This window comes from Alternaria triticimaculans (genome assembly GCF_023758025.1).
Source record: "Alternaria triticimaculans strain BMP 0046 chromosome Unknown scaffold_28, whole genome shotgun sequence".
NCBI classification, from domain to species: Eukaryota; Fungi; Ascomycota; class Dothideomycetes; order Pleosporales; family Pleosporaceae; genus Alternaria; species Alternaria triticimaculans.
In genome coordinates, this window is record NW_026055985.1 from 84,036 (window position 1) to 102,643 (window position 18,608).

Consider the following 18,608-nt stretch of genomic DNA (forward strand, 5'->3'; position numbering starts at 1 on the left):
CGCTGCTTTCCCGTTTATTGGCAGCAATACCTCTAAATCCACAGTTGCTTGTCCTCACTCATCTCGCAATCGCGCTTGCTTCGAGTTTTGTGTATTTTGGAGCGTTGCTTGATTGGGTGAGCGATTCGTTTGCCGTGGCTAGACCGCACCTTCCTCACGTTCACCAGTGACTGCATGTTTACATCTCACCGCGCGAGCTTCACATCGCGGGACACAACAACAAAATTCTGCTTCTTCAGCCATCTTCTATCGCTGCCTATCTCAGCACATATCACATCCACTCATTCACACACAATCACGACCGAACATGGCGCGACGCGCGCGTGGCAAGTCAAACCGAGCTGACCAATGGGCAGTCGGCAGCACGGCTTCTCACAGACGCCCGCAAGCACCGCAAAACAACAATGCCTACGCAAGTCTGGAAACATTAGAGTATGAAGGTGAGTCTTGTCTCGTATCCTGATTCGCGATAGCAACACGAGCTCCGCATACCTCTTCCGGGGAGCTCTCACCATCGCTTCTACTAGAAACCAAAATGAACAACGCTAAAACCAAATTAGATCAAGAAATGAATGCCTACCTTACGGAGCGGTTCCGCGGCATGCCTTCCAGCTTTTCCGAACCCAATTACATCCCCCACGATGATATTCCCAGGTCCGGGCAGCCCCGGTCCAACAACGATATACGGGAGTACTTCAAGCTATCTAAGCTGCAAGTCGCTGGTGGGGCATGGCTAGCCAAGCCCGAAATCCCTAGTCCCTCGGAAATATTACGCCCAGAATCTGATATCAAGAACGGCAACGAGGCACTTATCGAGGTTGACGAAACCATTCGCCCACACAAGCCAGAAGGTGCATACAAGGACGAAGAAGAATACTTGGGAACCAAGTACGACATCCTACGAGAGGACGCAGTCCGATCACTCCGCGAGATCATTGGCGAGGTTCGCGCAGAACCTTTCAAGGATGAGGCGGAATACAGCGACCAGAGTATTGGAATCTACGATCCTGTCTATATCACATCACTGGTATTTTCTCCGCGAGGACTCGCAACGCGTGTTGCCTTCTCACTCAGCCGAGTCAAGAAGCATATTCGGTAAGCCATGGCATGCGTTCTAATGCTGAGTACTGGCTAACAAATGCAGATGGGAGCAGTCCAAGAGATTGATAACTGGAACCCTTGTTGCCTTGTCGCCTACCGACGATGCCTTTCAAACCCAATGCGTTCTTGCCGTAGTCGCAGCCCGCCCCATATCTGCGCTAGAGCAAAATCCGCCTGAGATCGATCTCTTCTTCGCGCGTCCGGAGGATCAAGAGATAGATCCAATGCGCAAATGGATCATGGTGGAGTGTCGGAGCAGCTTCTTCGAAGCCAGCAGACATACTCTACTTGCTCTTCAGCACCTCATGAGAGAGCCGTTCCCGCTGTCGAAGTATCTGGTGCATGTCCAACAGGAGGTTGAGCCTCCACGTTACATCAAGCATAACCCTTTCGTCAATCTAAGCTCCCTCGTCAGCATGGAAGAGAGCACAGCATACGAAAACATTAACGTATTGGAGGATTGGCCTACCATGTCCTCGCACACCCTCGACAATTCTCAGAGTAAGGCTTTAAAACGGATGTTGACAAGCGAATTGGCTATTGTGCAAGGCCCCCCGGGAACAGGAAAGACATTCGTGTCTGTCGTGGCACTGCAGATCGCCCGCGATAACCTGCGCAGAGATGACGCCCCTATCATTGTTACTGCACAGACAAACCACGCTCTCGATCAGCTGCTCAGACATACATCACAATTCGAGCCCAACTACATACGACTGGGAGGCAGGAGTAAGGACAAGGAGATCAAGAAGCGAACTTTGTATGCAGTCCGCCAGGATCTACCCCAGCAAAAACAGCCAGGCAGTCAGAAGATTCAAGCTACTATCGCACTGAAGAAGCTGACGGTTCAGTGTCAGATGTTACTGGCACCTCTGGAAGCTAACAAAGGACCTCTCGATCATAAAGTCTTGCAGGAGCTGGGGTTGATGACCCAGGAGCAGGCCGAATCGCTCGAAATGGACTCACAGTATACTATGGGGGGCTCATCGACCGATAGTCCAGGAATATTGATGGAGCAATGGCTTGGAAGATGTCTGACTCCGTGCGATCGTCCGATTGGGCCAGACCAGTTCGACTGGGGATACGAAGAAGAAGACCTGGAGGTCGAGCAATTGAAGGAACTCGAGGCAGAAGCCGTGGCTCAGGATGACGACGATATCGAAGCTCTCCATGGACAAGTGGTATTGCTACGTGACAACTACAAAGGCACTGGAGCGTCACTGAACAATGCCGATATTGCGAACATCTTGCGGAAGACGGACGATCTGACGATGATTCCCGTTACCCAGCGCGGCACCATCTACAACTACTTCAAGCGAAGCGCCAAGAAACTGATTGCTACTGAAATCCGCAAGATTGCCAAAGGCTATCAAGAAGCAGTCTTCCAACGTAAGGTAGGCATGTGGGAAGAAGACGTGCGGGTTCTCAGCAAAGCACGCATCATCGGCTGCACTACGACTGGTCTAGCAAAGTACCGCGCTCTACTTTGCGCTCTTCGACCACGCATCTGTATCGTCGAGGAAGCGGCCGAGACACTGGAGGCACCTGTCACTGCTGCTTGTTTTCCAAGCATGGAACATCTTATCCTGGTCGGCGATCATCAACAGCTGCGACCGCACACCCAAGTACGTGCATTCGAAGACGAGCCATACTTCTTGAACCTGTCCTTGTTCGAGCGTCTAGTCTGGAACAACGTCGCTTTCGAGACACTTACGCGACAACGTCGTATGATTCCAGAGATCCGACGTCTCTTGTACCCCATCTACCAGGATACGCTCAAGGATCACAAGAGCGTGAAAAATCTCGATAATCGTCCCCCAGTCGAGGGCATGGGCGGCAACAACAGCTTCTTCTTCTGCCATGAGTGGCAAGAGTCCCGCGACGCCAACATGTCGGCCGTAAACGCAGCTGAGGCAAAGATGATCGTTCAGTTCTTCGACTACCTAGTCCTCAACGGTGTAGATGCCACCAAGATTACCATCTTGACCTTTTACAATGGCCAACGCAAGCAGATTCTCCGAGACATAAGGGCGCATCCGAATCTGCGAATGTACCCCGGCATCCAGGTTGTCACAGTGGATAGTTACCAGGGCGAGGAAAACGACATCGTCCTTCTTTCTTTGGTGCGGTCGAATCACAAGCACTCCATTGGCTTCCTGAGCTCTGAAAACCGAGCTTGTGTCGCGCTTTCTCGAGCGAAGCGTGGCTTCTACATCTTCGGGAACGCAGAGCTTCTAGCCTGCGAGAGTGGTACGTGGGCTTCTGTGGTTGATATTATGTTCAAAAACAAGAAGTCCAAGCCAGCTACAGGTCAAGAGCGACGCGTGGGTTATCAGTTTCCGCTGAAATGCCGCAACCACGGACGCAAAATATGGTGCGAAGTGCCCGAAGATTTCGATCTCATCAAAGGCGGCTGCGACATCAAGTGCGAAGGCTCGTTGCCGTGTGGTCATCGCTGCCCATACCCATGTCACCCTTTCGAGCACGACATGATCAACTGCACACAGAAGTGCTCCAAGCGTGTCGAGGCCTGTGGTCATCCTTGCGTCGCTGAGTGCTGCGATCCGTGCAAGTGCCACATGTGTGAGCGGCGCAGTGGAGGCGTCAAATCAACACTGAAACCAGCAAACGGGGCAACGTCGTTTCGTGGAGCCCGGCCAAACACGCGAAGCTTGATGCTCGAAAACACGCTGCCTGCGACCTCTAGACGTGCTATGCGTTCCGACACACCCACTGCACGCATGACGACTCCAGGGCTATCGGACTGCAGTACCGTGCAGTGGGATGTATACGCTAATGGCGGTGGTGTCCAGGAAGATGACGCGCGAGCCTTTGCAAAGATGAAAGCAGAGGAGGCCGAATACCACGCCCGTAGGGCATCCACACCCCAGACTGGCGTTTCCGCTTCAGACGGCAGGCTTATCGAGATGTCGCCAGTGAAAGCAGGACCTGTGTCCAAGAACACAAACCTGCTCCTGGAACTCGACTTTGAGCCAGAGCATAACCAACAGACGAGCCGGGCGCATGCGAGTGCTGCAAATGCCTCTTTCAGTCTGCTCGATTGAACGACTCATGGTAAAGAAGCCGCCACGAGTACATTTCAAAATCTTTAGCTAACTCTTCATTAGTATGTGTCCTCCTGGGTACCACACGTGGGTGGAGTACTTTCGACGTTATGGCGGCTTAGAAGAAGGGGTTGCTGTCTTGCTGTACTACCTTCGTGCTAACAACTGGATGGGCCTCATCTCATGCCCGGGGTATATAGCTGAATGTGCAAATCACTCCATCATATCCTCCATGCTTAGTCCTTCCTGTCCCCATCCATCTTGACCTCAAACACCTCGCCTGCCAACTTTGCGACCTCACCACCCAGTCCAGCAAGCCCGGCCTTGATACCCTCAACCGTCTGAGGCGTCAGGTTGCCGTTCCGCGAATAGAAGTCTACGCCTGCAGGCGTGAACAGGGTCTTCGCGAAGTATGTCACGACCCAGCCGTTCCCTGTGCCTTCCTCATCACCATAGCCCAGTATTTCCCACTTGCTCGTCGCAATCACCAGCCATCCCTTGCCACGCCAGTTGTATCCGAGACTCGCTACGCCGTCACTCCCCTCTGCATCTTGCGCTGAGGCCGTGTTCGGTACGTCGAACGGCTTATCCACACCATGCACCGTCTTGATCTTCTCAGAGCCGAGGGATTGGTACGTGACGACGTCGTCGATTTGCGCGGGCTGCGTGTCGGGAATGGCCGTGTATGTGATGCGCACGTTGCGCGACTTCTTCCACATAGGAAGCGTGGAGTGGGTTACATTCCAGGAGCCCGATAGCCATGACAGAGTGGGTGGTGCGAGCGAGGGGGACGGTTCGGTAGCCGGCAGGGAGGATGGAGCGCGGAGGGTTACCATGGTGAGGCGGCTGGTGATTGGCGGTGTTTGTGGAGGTGGACGCGTGGAATCTGGAGAGATTTTGTGGGTATCTCGAGGATGATGACGATTGGCGAGTGTTGATGATGATGAATTGGCGGTCGATGAGGTTGGAGGGACAACGGATTTTTTTTCGATGTGGCTGGTTGGGCAGCGGTGTGGTGTGGTGTGATGTTCCGCGCGCAGAAGTCGCGATGGTGTTGCGATGTTCAGTCGCCCGACGAGAGAGACGTCGAAGCTGCTATATGCTTCATATTTACTTTTGATTAGCTGTAGATCTCAATCCCTTCTCTGCTCATCATCGCGTCTGCCATCATCATCAACACTCGATAACGCGACAGGGCTAGCAGATCGACGCTACCGGGAGCCAGTGCAGCCGGATGCACGTGCCAAGCCACCAGCCCCAGCCCGCCACTCCAACAATAGATCGTCGTGTCCATGGAAAATCGGACAACCTGACATCACCATGCCGCGCGCGGACGCGTAACGCCCTTCCCATGGCAGTCTTGGTCGTCTGCCACTGCCATGTCCCGCCAGCAACGGACTTCCCAGAACCCGATGTCGCCAATTAATGCATCAAACCCATGTTTCGACTGCGTCGCGGCGGCTCTCGGTTGGCCGGGGGGTGACGAGGCCTGAAACTCTTGCACCAGTTTGTCCGCGTCGCCTGCGTGGGCTGTGCAAAGAGTACGAGAAGGCCGTTTGTGAAAATGCTCCGCGTGGCTCCACTCTTTGTGGCAGTTTGATGGTTGGTAGCGCGCCACTTTTTTTCTCTTGGGGCCCAGCTACCAGCTGTTTGCAAATGATTACTGTATACGGGTCTGGGTGGCTAGGCTGAGACGACTGCTGCGTAATGGTATAATAGCAGATGTGACCCCAGGGTCCGACGCTTCTGGAGTAACTCATTTTGCTTTTTACAACGGTTTTATACACTGAGCGATATTGTTCTTCACCTTGTTTGGGAGTATCTGATTGACTGCTTGATCTTTCCCTGTATACGACTTACGACTTCCGTTTGACGACGACAACGATACGAAGAGGGGACCATCCTACACACAACTCACACAACATGTTCTCAAGAAGCATACTACTCCAAGCTGCGGCTCTCTTGCCCTTACTCTACACACCCGCCTCTGCACAAAATGCATGCAACAACTCACCCGATCTATGCACACGGCCATACAACAACATCACCTACCTAGGCGCACACAACTCGCCCTTCCTCCGCAACAAAGAGACATCCTTTTCCACATCCGGAAACCACTACTACAACACAACCATACAACTCGACGCGGGCGTGCGCCTCCTCACCGGCCAAGTCCACAAATCCAACGACAGTGGCAACGCAGCCTGGCACCTTTGCCACAGCAGCTGCGACCTCCTCGACGCCGGCACACTAGAAAGCTGGCTCGGCGAGATAAAAACCTGGATGGACGCCAACACAAACGACGTCGTAACGCTCATCCTCGTAAACTCGGACAACGCCTCCCCCGCCGACCTCGGCGGTGTCTTCTCCTCCTCGGGCCTCGACAAGCTCGCCTACAGCCCGCCAGACCAAAGCACCGTGCCGCAAACATGGCCTACGCTCGACACGCTCATCGGCAACAACACGCGCCTTATGTCTTTCGTCGCCAGCCTGGATGAGCCGTCGGCGGAGTTTCCATACCTCATGGACCAGTTTACCTATGTGTTCGAGAACGACTTCGAGAACGTCTCACCCTCGAACTACTCCTGCAATCCGTCTCGCCCATCCGCTGTCGCTGGAAATCCGTCCACGGCCCTCGAATCCGGTCGCATGTTCCTGCAGAACCACTTCTTGTACGAGACGCAGTTGTTTGGCATCCAGTCGCCCAACGAGACTTACGCGAATGTAACGAATGCCGAGACGGGCTTTGGTAGCTTGGGCGAGGCCGTCCAGGAATGTACAACTGTGTACGGAAAGCCAGCCAGCTTTGTCATGGTCGATTTCTTCAATGTGGGACCGGCGATTGCGAGCGTGGACCGTGCGAATGGTGTTAGCGGTGCGCAAGGAAGAAAGCAACTGAGCACAGAGCCGCTGGTGCAGAGCACTGGTGCTGGTGTGAAGGAGAGCGGGAGTCTACTGGCTGTCGTCTTGGCGGTCGGTGTTGCTGTCCTATTCGGAGCGTGAACTTGGGATTAGATGTACGGCATCTTGGATTACCTGCATGGCGACGGCGTTTTGGTCTTGAGATCCTGAGCTTTGACTCGGATATGGGTTATACTGGGTGGCATGGATTTGACTTCGTTTTGGGACAGAACGATTGACACGGCACTTGTCACACTTTGCTACGTCTGGATATGTAGTTTAAGTAGAGATGGATATGATCTTACGATTGAATACGATTCATCAACCTAGTAACACGAACGGTCTTCTACACATCTATGCCTCAATTATGTAAAGTTGACTATTCTTGGAAAGGCGTGAACTTGTCCAAAACGTTCTCCGCGTTCTTCAAATCTTCTATCAACACTTGCCTATGTGCCTCACTCCTGACGTGAATCTCACACTCAAACTTCTGCGGCCGGATGTTAAAACCCTCTGTATACGCAAAAGTATCATACTTGACCCCTTCCTTGGGCCGGATATCGAATGCCCAGAGAATCTTCGCCAGCGCAATGTACAAACTGTTCTCCGCGAGGTTGGCGCCAGGACAGATGCGCCTTCCCCATCCAAACGAAGAGTGACCTGATTTCGCCGGATGAGGTTTGCCCGCAAGTGGCGTGGGAGCCTTGGAGCGTTCTGCGAGCGCTTCGTCGAGAAAGCGTGTGGGGTCGAAGTGGTGGGGATTAGGATAATACTCCTCGTTTAGGTTGATGGCCCATGAGTTTCCTAAGACGGTGGTGCCAGAAGGGATGTAGTAGCCTTCGTAACGATCGTCTTCTGTGGATGCATGGGGTGTGCCACCTAGGACTGCGACAGGACGCCAGCGCAGAACTTCCTTGACGAGAGCGCGAATGTATGGGAGGCTCGCTTCGTCTTCAAATGTGGGGCTGCGGTCCGCGCCAACAACAGTGTCCAGCTCATGGTGGGCGGCGTGTAAGCTCTCAGGGTTTGTGACCAATGCCAGGAAGGCGGTGCATAGAGTCGATGCCGTAGTATCAGATCCAGCGCCAAAGAGAGATGCTGGGATGTACGAGAAGTTGCGATCTGACAGCGGGATGTGCTCTTTCTCTCGTAGTTCTAGAAGAAGCTTGCATAACGAATCTGGGATATCGTCACCCTGGACTTTTGCCCTCGCTAGATCCGAGCGTACAACATCCACCAGAGCCATGTTTGCAGCTGCCTCCTCGCGACCACGTGCTTTTATGTCAGCCTTCCAAGGTGCCAGCGCATCTGGAACATGCTTGAGGATAGGAAACGACTCGGCGAGGTACTTTCCGGGTACGTTGAGCGAGGCAGCGACATGCATGAACTTGAAGCGCTGGTGGATGACGTTGGCGTTGAGCGAGTCGATGCGATGTCCGTATGCGACACAGAATACGATACTGGAAGTGAAGCGCTCGAGGAGCTTCTCCCAATTCGCAGGGCTTTCGAGCAGCTGGTAGCACAATCGTGATGCCTCTGCCGTCTGTACCGGCTTGTATAGCCTTAGAGCTTTAGGAGTCATGGCCTGGTGTAGCAGCTTCCTCCGCACACTCCACTCTTTACCATATGGCTGTACTAGTATACTAGCATTATCCCATAGTATCTCACCCATGACTACCATGCGTGGTCGCGACGAGTACTTTGTGCTCCGCTTCTCCATCAGCTCGACAGCGATGTTCGGATCGGATATGACGATTGTAGGCTTGCGGCCAATCCATATCGTAAAGATGGGACCGTATATCTTGGACCATCTCTGGAACTCGATCCAGGGCTTCGACTTGGGTAGCTGAAGCTTATTGCCGAGGAACGGGAGAGGCGTGGGTCCTGGGGGCATTCGGAGCCATACCCAGACATCGTGAAGGAGCGTTGCGAGGGGTACTGCGAGGACTAGTGAAAGCCAGAGGTACGGCGGCAGGTGAAGGAGGGAGTCTAGTGCCATGTTAACCAAGTCGCACAAGTAAATAGACACTACTACTCTCAAGGGTTGGTGAGGTTGTATACGATGATATGTACTTACAATACCGGAGTTAGGCGATCATACAGACTCCAACGTGACGCTCGGCAGTTGTATTCGCTCGCTATTGTTGCTCCGCGATGGCGGGAAGAGGATGCGGGGCGCCACCACCACCTTTCCCCTCCACTCATATGCCATTACACGAATGGACATAAGCCCTCCTCGGGAATATGTCGAAATAGCTAGAGAGTCATTGTGGCTGTTGTGAGAGACAGCAATGACGACGACTTCGAGCTCGGGGTAATTTACCCGCGTTAGCGTGTTGTGGAGAATCCCGCCCCACTTTGGAGAAGACATACCTACACATCCAAATCCGCCATCCTGCTGCACTCGCATTCACTTGAGCTAACAGTGTGAACCTTTTTCATCAAAAACTGTTTTCGGTGAAGTGGTGTTGCTTGCGAACAGCGCCACGCGTTTGCTGTCAGTGGTCGCATTCACAACGAGGTCTGCTGTAACCCTCCAAGTATATCAGACATATATTTTCTATTCCCTATTCATCGTCTCTCACAACTTTAATTGACTTCGATACCTGGATCGAGAATTAGTTCTTCTCGTTACCATCGGATATACGTCGAAAACTCAACTATGGAGAAGCTCCCAAACGAACTGCTCATCAAGGTGGCGTCTGATCTAGATCGCGAAAGTCTACGCGCGCTAGCATTGGCCTCGAAAAAGATGGAGCCCGTCGCTCAAGATGTACTCTGGCGCGCCGTCCGCGTCCCCGATCGGACCTTACCTGATGAACCCAGCGGCATTGCAGCTTTAGCACACATTCTGGTCCAAAATCCAAGTCTAGGAAAGATTACACGTAGTCTCGAACTACATCCAGAAGATCGTATGGTTACTGTCGAGCCATCGCTGATGTCTCCTCAAGGGCCTTTCGTGCCTCACTCTTCACTGGGACAAGTCAACGAATGCGCCCTGGTTGGGTTCATCCTAGAGCAGACGTCTGAGCTGGAGGTGTTGAAGCTTGAGGTATTGGCTGAAGAGCAATCGTACCGCCATGTATACGATTATCAACGCTATACGGATGCAATCAGCCCATTTGAGATGATCTTTGGGCCTCAAAGCTCATCTTACCCCGAGGGACTGGCGAAGCTCAAAGAACTGCACTTCAACGCCCAAGTTTTTGAGTGGTCTTGGTGTGAGTTACCATCGCTCAAGGTTCTGCACATAGGTCGCGGTTGCCGCCATCTAGAAGACACTAAAGTCCCAGACAACCTTACATCCTCTGTTGATACACTCACATGGGACATGTGTACTTCTCAATTCAAATCTGAAGATCCCGAGAAGACCGACGATTTCCTCTCGCGCTTCTCGTCTCTCAGAGAATTGGAAATCTTGCTCTCTAACGTAATAGTGAAGCAAGCCGACCGAGATAGCCCACAGGAATACAGGAAGGTGGTCAAAGACAGCTTGTACGACCAGTGGATGTACAACGATAGCCTAGACGAGCCGCTTTATCATTTCGTCACAGAGCAGCTTTCGAGTCTGACGGATACACTAGACAGCTTGGCCTTGCGCATATCAGAAAAGGGCTGTGAGGATCGATGGTACGTTGGAAAACTCGATCATGCAGATTACAGCAGCTTTACTAAGCTACGTCGTCTCGAACTGCCCCACTGGCTACTAACAGGTCCTTCAGAAGAACGACCAATGGCAGAGGTAGGCGATATACTGCCTAGCACTTTAGAAGAACTGGTCATCACTCGTCTCGACGACGTGGAAGACAGCATCTGGAACATAACGGATGGTATTATTTTTGCGCGCCGTCACCACGGTGGTTTCCCTGAACTACGAAAGGTTACGCTAGACGAAATTGGCCGCCCAATTGATAAGGACTGGGCCGGAGGCCCCATTAGCCGTCTACAAGAGCTCGGTATTGAGGTGGAGGCTTGGGTGCCGGATTGGTCGTCAGATGAGTACTGGGAGTCACGATCGTCTTCAGACTCGGACCGCCACAAAGCGTGGATGAGCTCAGAACCGCGCCACTTACTTTTGCCCCCCAGGCCCAGTACCGGGCTTATTTGAAGGGCCTATTTGACGGGCTTGTTGTTATTTGATTGAGCCTTTTGGACGCGGCGGGCACGAGGGCTGGCAACAATGCGTGTCGCATTTGCAAGGTTCGCTGCATACACACTATTGTAATCTAGTGTGAGTAGTCTCTAGGATAGCGTATGCTACGAGGAAGATGGAAATTTGTATGAGGTTTCTTTAGAATGCGGATTTTTTGCAACCCCCAGTCCGGTTCATCGTAATCATGGGAGCTCTAATCATGTGGAAGACGCAAGATTGCTTGTCAGTGCAATCAACCTAAGTGAACTTCGTCTGTGTGACTTGTATAAATGGAATTCGCATTGCGATATGAACATCTCAGGAATGATTATAGCTTATGAGCAGCAGCGTTTCTACCCCGTGTGTCAGGAGGCTTTGATTTCGAGACTGTCTTGAACTATGTCAGCAACAACCATGGCTATGTCGAGAGACCCGTGCCCAAGGTGCATCAATTCCCCGAACGACAAGCTTCCACCACTGCAAGCGACTTTGAGTGGCTCCCGCTGTCAAAGTGACCTTATCTGTAACCAGCGAGCATAGGCGAGCGTCAGCCCATACGCGTGGATATGATCGCCGAGGTGTCATACTGAGAGCTAGCCACCCGAACGCCGTGCCTAACGAAGCCCAAACAACGGGTCGCGCTTCTGGAGAGCATCCTGGTAGCGCATCTGTGCTAATAGTGTAGTGTTACCGACATTGCATACCGGGTTCGGCGCATAGTTCCTGCATATGAGTGGCTCGGAAGACTGATACAATGCTCCATTGGCGTGAACTGGGTCCGTGGCTGAGCCAGATACCGGGAATCTTGTACGACCGTGACTTCGAGTAGCGACCACGCGCAGCTCACATGGCTGTCTTTGACAGTCGTGATACCGGATCGGCTCGTAAAACGCCATCGAGACACCAGTGCAGCGGGTCGTATGAGCACAAGCTGACTGTGACTGCAATATGTTGCTCCGAGTAGCTGTCATCAGTCCTGGGTTGTAATCATCAAAAGGGCATCCGCGTTCATGATGCAGACTCTCCGAAGTCGTAGCTTACCCAAAACGGTCGCGTAGTGGCAGTCGCCACACCAGAGATGGCTGGACGGTATATGCAAGGGCGTTAGGCGCATACCGAGCCGATCACATGTCATGGGCTGGAGCTAGACAGAATCCTTCACCGCCACTAGATATGCTCTTACTTTATGGTTGACGTGCCATTGGAACGTGTGCGGGTGTGTGTGAGGTGTCGTGCGTGGTTACGCAGTGCAGGGATTGCACATCGGCTTCAGGCATCAAGAGCCAAGTGTGGCCTGCAGTCAGGCGTGGTCTTCGCGTCCATGGCCAATTGCCGGTGAAAGGGCCTGTCGGTCGTGCTGCTCGCAAGGATGACGCACCGACCCAACGAGGGGCAAGAGCAGGCGGGGCTACTGCTAGGACCCGAATATTCCTCCACGACCTTCCATGGCCGTGACCATGACATTTTTCCAGGAAATGCCGTCCTCCCATTGCGCTGCATGTCGGCGCGCGCAATCTTTCTCCTACAGTTGCGTGCAAACAATCCCCGCCACTGGTGTCATGCAATGTCTGATCCTCCGCATCCCGTTCCAGATTGCATGCTCAAAGGCGCTGGCAGCTGTCGAGCCAACGCATCAACTTGACAACACTTAGCATGGCCGTCCGGCAGACTACCCATGCATGTACATAGCTCCACCGGCGCTGCTTTTACACGGCGTTGGCGTCTGCGTCTGCTGCGCTTACTCTGCCTTGCTGCCTTTAGCAACGCACTGATGCCGGCCATCGACGGTACTGCTTCCACAGACGCGACCTTTCGCCATTGCACGCCAATTCGCTCCGCTGAACCTTCTATGCTGATACGAGCTGGCCCTTTTGTCCACTAGTCTCTTGTCCTGGCCAATTGGCACATTTAGCATCCAGTATCGCTCCGAGGCATCGTGGATCGGCTGCCGTCCACGGCCAAGGACACCCATCCAGCCCAGTCTAAATGACGCTCATCAAGCCGGCTCTAGCGGAAACAGACCTCAGTGGACGTAAGACTATGCACCTTTATCACCACAAGGGCGGGGTTGCGAGCTTGAGCCGGCATGAAGGGGTCAGAGCATTGCCCCGTTGACCAGCATGCTCCTAGTACGTCTCTGGCTGAAGGGTATAAAAAGAGGCCCTTTCACAGGCCCTACGAGCTTCCCTTCTGCTTCTGTATTCACTCACCTCTTTAGAGATATCACTAGATTGCACTACATTCAAGCCTTGTCCTGAGTCACATTCAGTGCCTCATCAACCACTCAAGCTATCATACCACTTGAGCCTCGCGCCGACACACTACCCAACCTTTTCTCAACACCCATCAGAGATCTAAACGCTACCCAAAATGGCTGCCACCCACTCGTTCTACCAATTGCCCCAATCCTCTTACCCGATCAACATGCCACAGAAACCAGGCTTCTACTACCCGCCCCAACACCATGGCTACGGACGTGGAGCAGCATCACCACCTGAAGCTCCATCCAGCGTCACAACATCCGGCGTACCTTCTTACGAGCCGTCGGCGACTTCTAGCAACTACGCCGGTAGCGCAAGCGACTACGATTCGAGCAGTGGCTCTGCGAGCGTAGATCTTCTCGATTACATGGGCAGCCGTGTAAACGGCTCATTCGACCCAATGCCACTAGATCGCAGCTTAGCGAAGCAAGCACAAACGTAAGTCTGATAACCATCTCACCGCGCGACCGTTCGCGCGGTATCAATTGCGTTTGCGGAACTGACACGACGTGCAGATCTGGCGAGTTGAACGCCAAGCATCGCGAGCTTCTCGAACTGCAACAACTTGCTCAGCGCCGACTAGCTGGCGCACGCATGAGCTTCGCAGACGGTATGAAAGCCGCGAAAGACGTGCAGAGAGATTTGCAATACACACAGAAACGCGTGGAGTGAGTTGACCGCGACTTTAAGCTTGGACAGCATGACTGACAAATTGGCAGCTCCCTCAACGAGCGTGCGGCGCGAAAGTACCCTGAGCAGTTCCGCACCGCCCAAGGCCGATACCCAGCGCCTCTTGACTACTAGTTCTTTGCGCTTCTTAAAATATTCGCCTTACGGCCTGTGGATGATACAACCATACAACTTTTCGGATTTTCTCAAATCACGGGCGGCATACGTTCACTTTACGATTCTACGGATACCATCGACTTCATTGTTTCTTTTATAACTCAGGACGTCTCCAAACCGCTTACGGTAGACGTCAAAACGCGAACTGTCGTTCACGATCCACTCTCGGCAGACGGCCTCGCTGCTTTAGCGACCCACACGCCGGCTTTTCTTTTCCCAAAAATATAACGCGGACCGGCCCGCTGTTCGATGCAAGCGCTCAGCGAATGGCAGCTGTCAATCGACTCAAGGCACTCGGATAGTGCGGCGCTGGCGTGGTCCATGCCAACGGTCGACGGGCCAGAGGCGAGCTGCGAGCTGGAAAGCTGGTACGCTTGCTCATTCGTCGAACGTGTAAGACTGGGAGGTGGGGCTTCAACGGCGGCTATGAAGTGTTGAGCAAGGCTGCGTATGCTGTTTTCGTTTCCTTGGTCTGGGAAATGGACTGCTTTTGGATCGGCGTCATGAACTCATCATATCATGTGACAGACCGACGGACGGCTCGCCAGTCACGAGGATCTCTTTAAGGTAGCTTCTTCATCTTTTTTTTTACGTGTTTATGTAACGATCCACTTCCAAGCGGAGTGACCCACCCGCACGCATGTTAAATGCACTTGTTGAATTAGGTTCAGCGTGAGAACTATTGAGAAACCGTGACTTCGAACCTGCTCAAGTGTACCATTGCAGCGGATATGTGAGATGTACTCGTAAACCTACTGACCGTGCACGTGCCCGATCCACATTCCAACACTGTAGCAGTGACCTCAAACCTAGCCAGTTGCTAGCCATCCCTTAACCGAACCGTAGTAGATCACTCCCAACACCCCAACCGATCTCAGCTAGCCCATTCCGTTACACAAAACAACACCGGTTTAGAGTTTCAGATCCCGCCCCACCACCGTCTATCTAACACCAGTATCCCAACCCAACAGACGCAAGCCACCATATGTCGTGCACCTCTGCCCCACCTGGACCTCGACCCCACCCCCCATCCTCGTTCACCCAACGGCTCGGTCTCGCCCACTCGGAAGCAGGGCGGCCCAAGTGCGACTCGGGAAGGGGGGAAAGGGAAAACGCGGCGGCGACCTCCGAAACCACGGACTTGTCGTTTGGACTTACTGGGATACGACATGACGATGCCGTGTCTTCCGGGGGTGTTGTTGAGATCAGGAGTACGGGGTGTCAGATGTATGTGAGGTTATTGGAATGGAGTCTGACAGTGACAGGTTTTCTGCAGGTGAGGGGGATGTTGTGTACCGAGGACGGTTCCGAACGAGAAGTGGGAGAGGTTGTATCGTGTATGATGGTACTTGAACAGGGACTGGGGTAGAAGTGAGGCTGTTATCGTTTGAACGTTGGGTGTAAGAAAGCGCGAGTACATTGAGGCATGAAAGGGGATAGAACTGTGACTGTAACTGTGAAGTAGTATATCGTCTCTATTGGGATTGCTTCATGCATCTACAGAAGCCATGACCACAGTGGTCGTGGCAGAGATCTAAAGATACTCGATCTAACGTATCTCAAACAAGTTCACGGGTAGTTCGTTAAACCTAAACCCCAGTCTATATCGACCCCCGGTTCGCAGCAATAGCACGAGACATGACGCGAGCAAAGCGGCCAGGTACATCCTGGTCCTGTTTCGCCGTCTCGATACCGGTGAGGATCTTCTTGATGCCAACGCCAATTTCGGTGTTACCTGTCATCTCCTGGATCTCACTGATGGCGCGCTGTTGGTCGGAATCGGAGAAGGCACCGGATTCCCGCAGGACGGCTGCCAGCTCGGATTGTGTGTTGACGTTCGGGACGGCGATCTCGGCGTCAAATCGGGCGAAGAGATCGAGCTGTGTGAGTACCGAGCGTTCGGTCGTTGTCGCGAAGATGAGTAGGCGACGATCCTAGGGTCGTTAGATGGATTACACAGTAGAAGCGGGATAGTGAGGCTACATACCTTTGGTGGCTCCTTGGCAAGCAGGACCTTCAGGGCAGCCAAAACGGTGTTACTGAACCTAGGGCCAATCGGCACCCAGTCCAGTAGGAGCTCGATCGAGTCGATGACAATGACGCTCAACGGACTCTTGTATGCGTCTCGGAAAACCTTATCCAGCTGTTGAACCTTCTGCATTTCACTGTAGCCGATCATATCTTCAGCTGAGATCAGCTTGATGAATGGGTAACCTGAATCGATTGCCATTTTCGCAGCCAGCGCTGTCTTTCCGGAACCTGGGGGACCGTGGAGCGCGACCGAGAGGAGCGGACTCGATTCCGGTTTTCTGACCTGGTTGATGTATAGACGTCCATCCTCCAGTATATCCCTGATGAAGGGCGAATAATGGATGATGCCGTGGCGGAATCGCTTGCTGAGTTCCTCTTCAGCGACACCAAAGAGCGGCTTGACATCGTCGAGTGCGCTCAGGAAGTCCTGTCGCATGACCTTGATATCTTCCACGTCTGCTTTGACAGTGGTGCCATCCTTAATATGCCGACCAAATGCGTACGATGTGGCGGCCTTGACCAAACCGTTGAGTTCAGCTCCAGAGAAGTTCTTGGTAAGCTTAGCCAACTCTTCGACGCTGACATCTTGCTCAAGAACGTTGTTCTTGCGCATCTTTGTTGTGTGAATCTTGAGAATCTGAGCCCGGCCGGACTCATCGGGCAGTGAGATCTCCAGATGCACTTCGAGACGACCGGGACGCAGAAGAGCCTCGTCGATCATGTCCATTCGGTTCGTCATACCGATGAGGAGGATGTTGTGTAGCTGATCAACACCATCGAGCTTGGATAGCAGCTGGTTGACAACGCTGTCGCCTACGCCAGTACCACTACCCGCGCCAGAACCTCTTTGCTTGCACACGGCGTCAAGCTCGTCGAAGATGATGATATGTAGACCACTTTCGTCGCCCTTCTCCTTTTGTTCTTTCTCTGCGTCCGCAAACATCTTTCGTATGTTCTCTTCGGACGCTCCGACATACTTGTTCAACACCTCCGGGCCGTTGATGACCTTGGGCTCGCGGGCATTCAGCATCTTTCCGATCTGCCGAGCTATCAAGGTTTTACCCGTACCGGGAGGTCCGTACAGGAGCATACCGCGGACGTGATCGATACCCAGCCTCTCCCGAATACCCGGAGGGAAGATGCGGGAGGCGAAAGCTCGTCGAAAGATGGCACCGAATTCGGCATCCAAGCCACCGATACCCATGTCTTCGAACTTGAAGCCTGGCTGGATGATGGAGTTTGCCGCTGCTCGTCGCGCTGACGCCTTTAACTTGATATCTGTCTTGGCATCCTTGAAGAAGTCGACCTGGGTGTGTCTTGTGAGGATGCCACGAGCTCGAGGATCGGTAATCGCAGGCGCGTTGGCCTCATCCTTCTCCATAGACAAATCCGCTAGCGTCACAGTTCGTATCGATAACTTGAGTGGTATGTTCTTGATATCGATCACAAGCTGCTGGCCTGGCGAAAGGATTTGGTTCTCGAAACTCTTCTTGAAGACGGTAGCGAGCTCGTCCTGGTCGTAAGGCGTCTCCGTGGTCTTCCTTCCCGCGAATCCGACTTCCACGTCCACTGCGCCCAAGTATGACTTTCCGCCGCTGTACGCGAAGTGATCGTATGGTGCCGCGTTAACAACCTCCTGGGGACCAAGTGATATGCCAGCCCATGTTCGCTGGAAATCTGTGAGACCGATCTCGCCCGGGTTACATCCTTGTGTTGGTCGTGCGGAAAGTGCGTAGTTCCCGTTCACAATGATGTAGATGTCGGAGCCGTCGGCGTTTGGTGGGAAGTCTTGAGGGGAGACTGCGACGCTTCATGTTATCAGCCAACAGTTCTGAATATATACAAATTTGGGATTTGAAGAGGCTTGCAGACTACATTGCTGCTGACTGTACATACATGTTGCCAAAAGCGTACGCGTTGCCTCCTGGGCTCTTGATGGGCCGCAGCTGTCGTGGAGGACCGCCGCCGCCGCCTCCACCGCCTCCTGGAGGGCCCCTTGCGGGCATACGCTGTTGTTGCGGCCGGTCATCATAACCCGCCATTCTTGTGTCTTGGCCTCGCGGAGGACCTTGTGGTGGTTGCTGTTGCGGGGGTGGGCGTCCGTAACCGTCGTTACGGGGCGGTGGCCGAGGGGAGCTACCAGGAAGGCCTGGAAGTCGATCGCGGTTGAACATGCTTGGTGTTGAGGACGTCGCTATCGAATTTGGGGTATTGGGAAGGTGGATGCCACGTATTCGTGAAGACGTTGGGAGGCAGCAGCAATGGGGCCTCACG

General features: G+C 53.3%; 7 protein-coding genes across 7 annotated transcripts; 4 read left to right on the plus strand and 3 right to left on the minus strand.

Moving 5' to 3' along the window:
• Nucleotides 1-307: 307 nt before the first annotated feature.
• On the plus strand, nt 308-4,163 carry J4E78_010184 (uncharacterized protein; the record flags this gene model as incomplete). The annotated part of the gene is made up of 3 exons (XM_049370765.1): nt 308-440; nt 561-1,095; nt 1,145-4,163. 3 exons carry the CDS (start codon nt 308-310, stop codon nt 4,161-4,163), a joined length of 3,687 nt encoding a protein of 1,228 aa, XP_049217502.1.
• A 236-nt stretch (nt 4,164-4,399) lies between these two features.
• On the minus strand, nt 4,400-4,999 carry J4E78_010185 (uncharacterized protein; the record flags this gene model as incomplete). Its single annotated transcript, XM_049370766.1, has 1 exon — nt 4,400-4,999. The coding sequence occupies one exon, from the start codon at nt 4,997-4,999 to the stop codon at nt 4,400-4,402; it is 600 nt and encodes a 199-aa protein (XP_049217503.1).
• Nucleotides 5,000-6,086: 1,087 nt separating this feature from the next.
• On the plus strand, nt 6,087-7,166 carry J4E78_010186 (uncharacterized protein; the record flags this gene model as incomplete). The annotated part of the gene is made up of 1 exon (XM_049370767.1): nt 6,087-7,166. One exon carries the CDS (start codon nt 6,087-6,089, stop codon nt 7,164-7,166), a length of 1,080 nt encoding a protein of 359 aa, XP_049217504.1.
• A 277-nt stretch (nt 7,167-7,443) lies between these two features.
• On the minus strand, nt 7,444-9,063 carry J4E78_010187 (uncharacterized protein; the record flags this gene model as incomplete). The annotated part of the gene is made up of 1 exon (XM_049370768.1): nt 7,444-9,063. The coding sequence occupies one exon, from the start codon at nt 9,061-9,063 to the stop codon at nt 7,444-7,446; it is 1,620 nt and encodes a 539-aa protein (XP_049217505.1).
• A 663-nt stretch (nt 9,064-9,726) lies between these two features.
• On the plus strand, nt 9,727-11,172 carry J4E78_010188 (uncharacterized protein; the record flags this gene model as incomplete). The annotated part of the gene is made up of 1 exon (XM_049370769.1): nt 9,727-11,172. One exon carries the CDS (start codon nt 9,727-9,729, stop codon nt 11,170-11,172), a length of 1,446 nt encoding a protein of 481 aa, XP_049217506.1.
• Nucleotides 11,173-13,566: 2,394 nt separating this feature from the next.
• J4E78_010189 (uncharacterized protein) lies at nt 13,567-14,261 on the plus strand (the record flags this gene model as incomplete). The annotated part of the gene is made up of 3 exons (XM_049370770.1): nt 13,567-13,895; nt 13,973-14,125; nt 14,177-14,261. 3 exons carry the CDS (start codon nt 13,567-13,569, stop codon nt 14,259-14,261), a joined length of 567 nt encoding a protein of 188 aa, XP_049217507.1.
• A 1,643-nt stretch (nt 14,262-15,904) lies between these two features.
• Nucleotides 15,905-18,508, minus strand: J4E78_010190 (uncharacterized protein; the record flags this gene model as incomplete). The annotated part of the gene is made up of 3 exons (XM_049370771.1): nt 15,905-16,237; nt 16,291-18,142; nt 18,231-18,508. The coding sequence occupies 3 exons, from the start codon at nt 18,506-18,508 to the stop codon at nt 15,905-15,907; spliced, it is 2,463 nt and encodes an 820-aa protein (XP_049217508.1).
• Between the last annotated feature and the right edge of the window lie 100 nt (nt 18,509-18,608).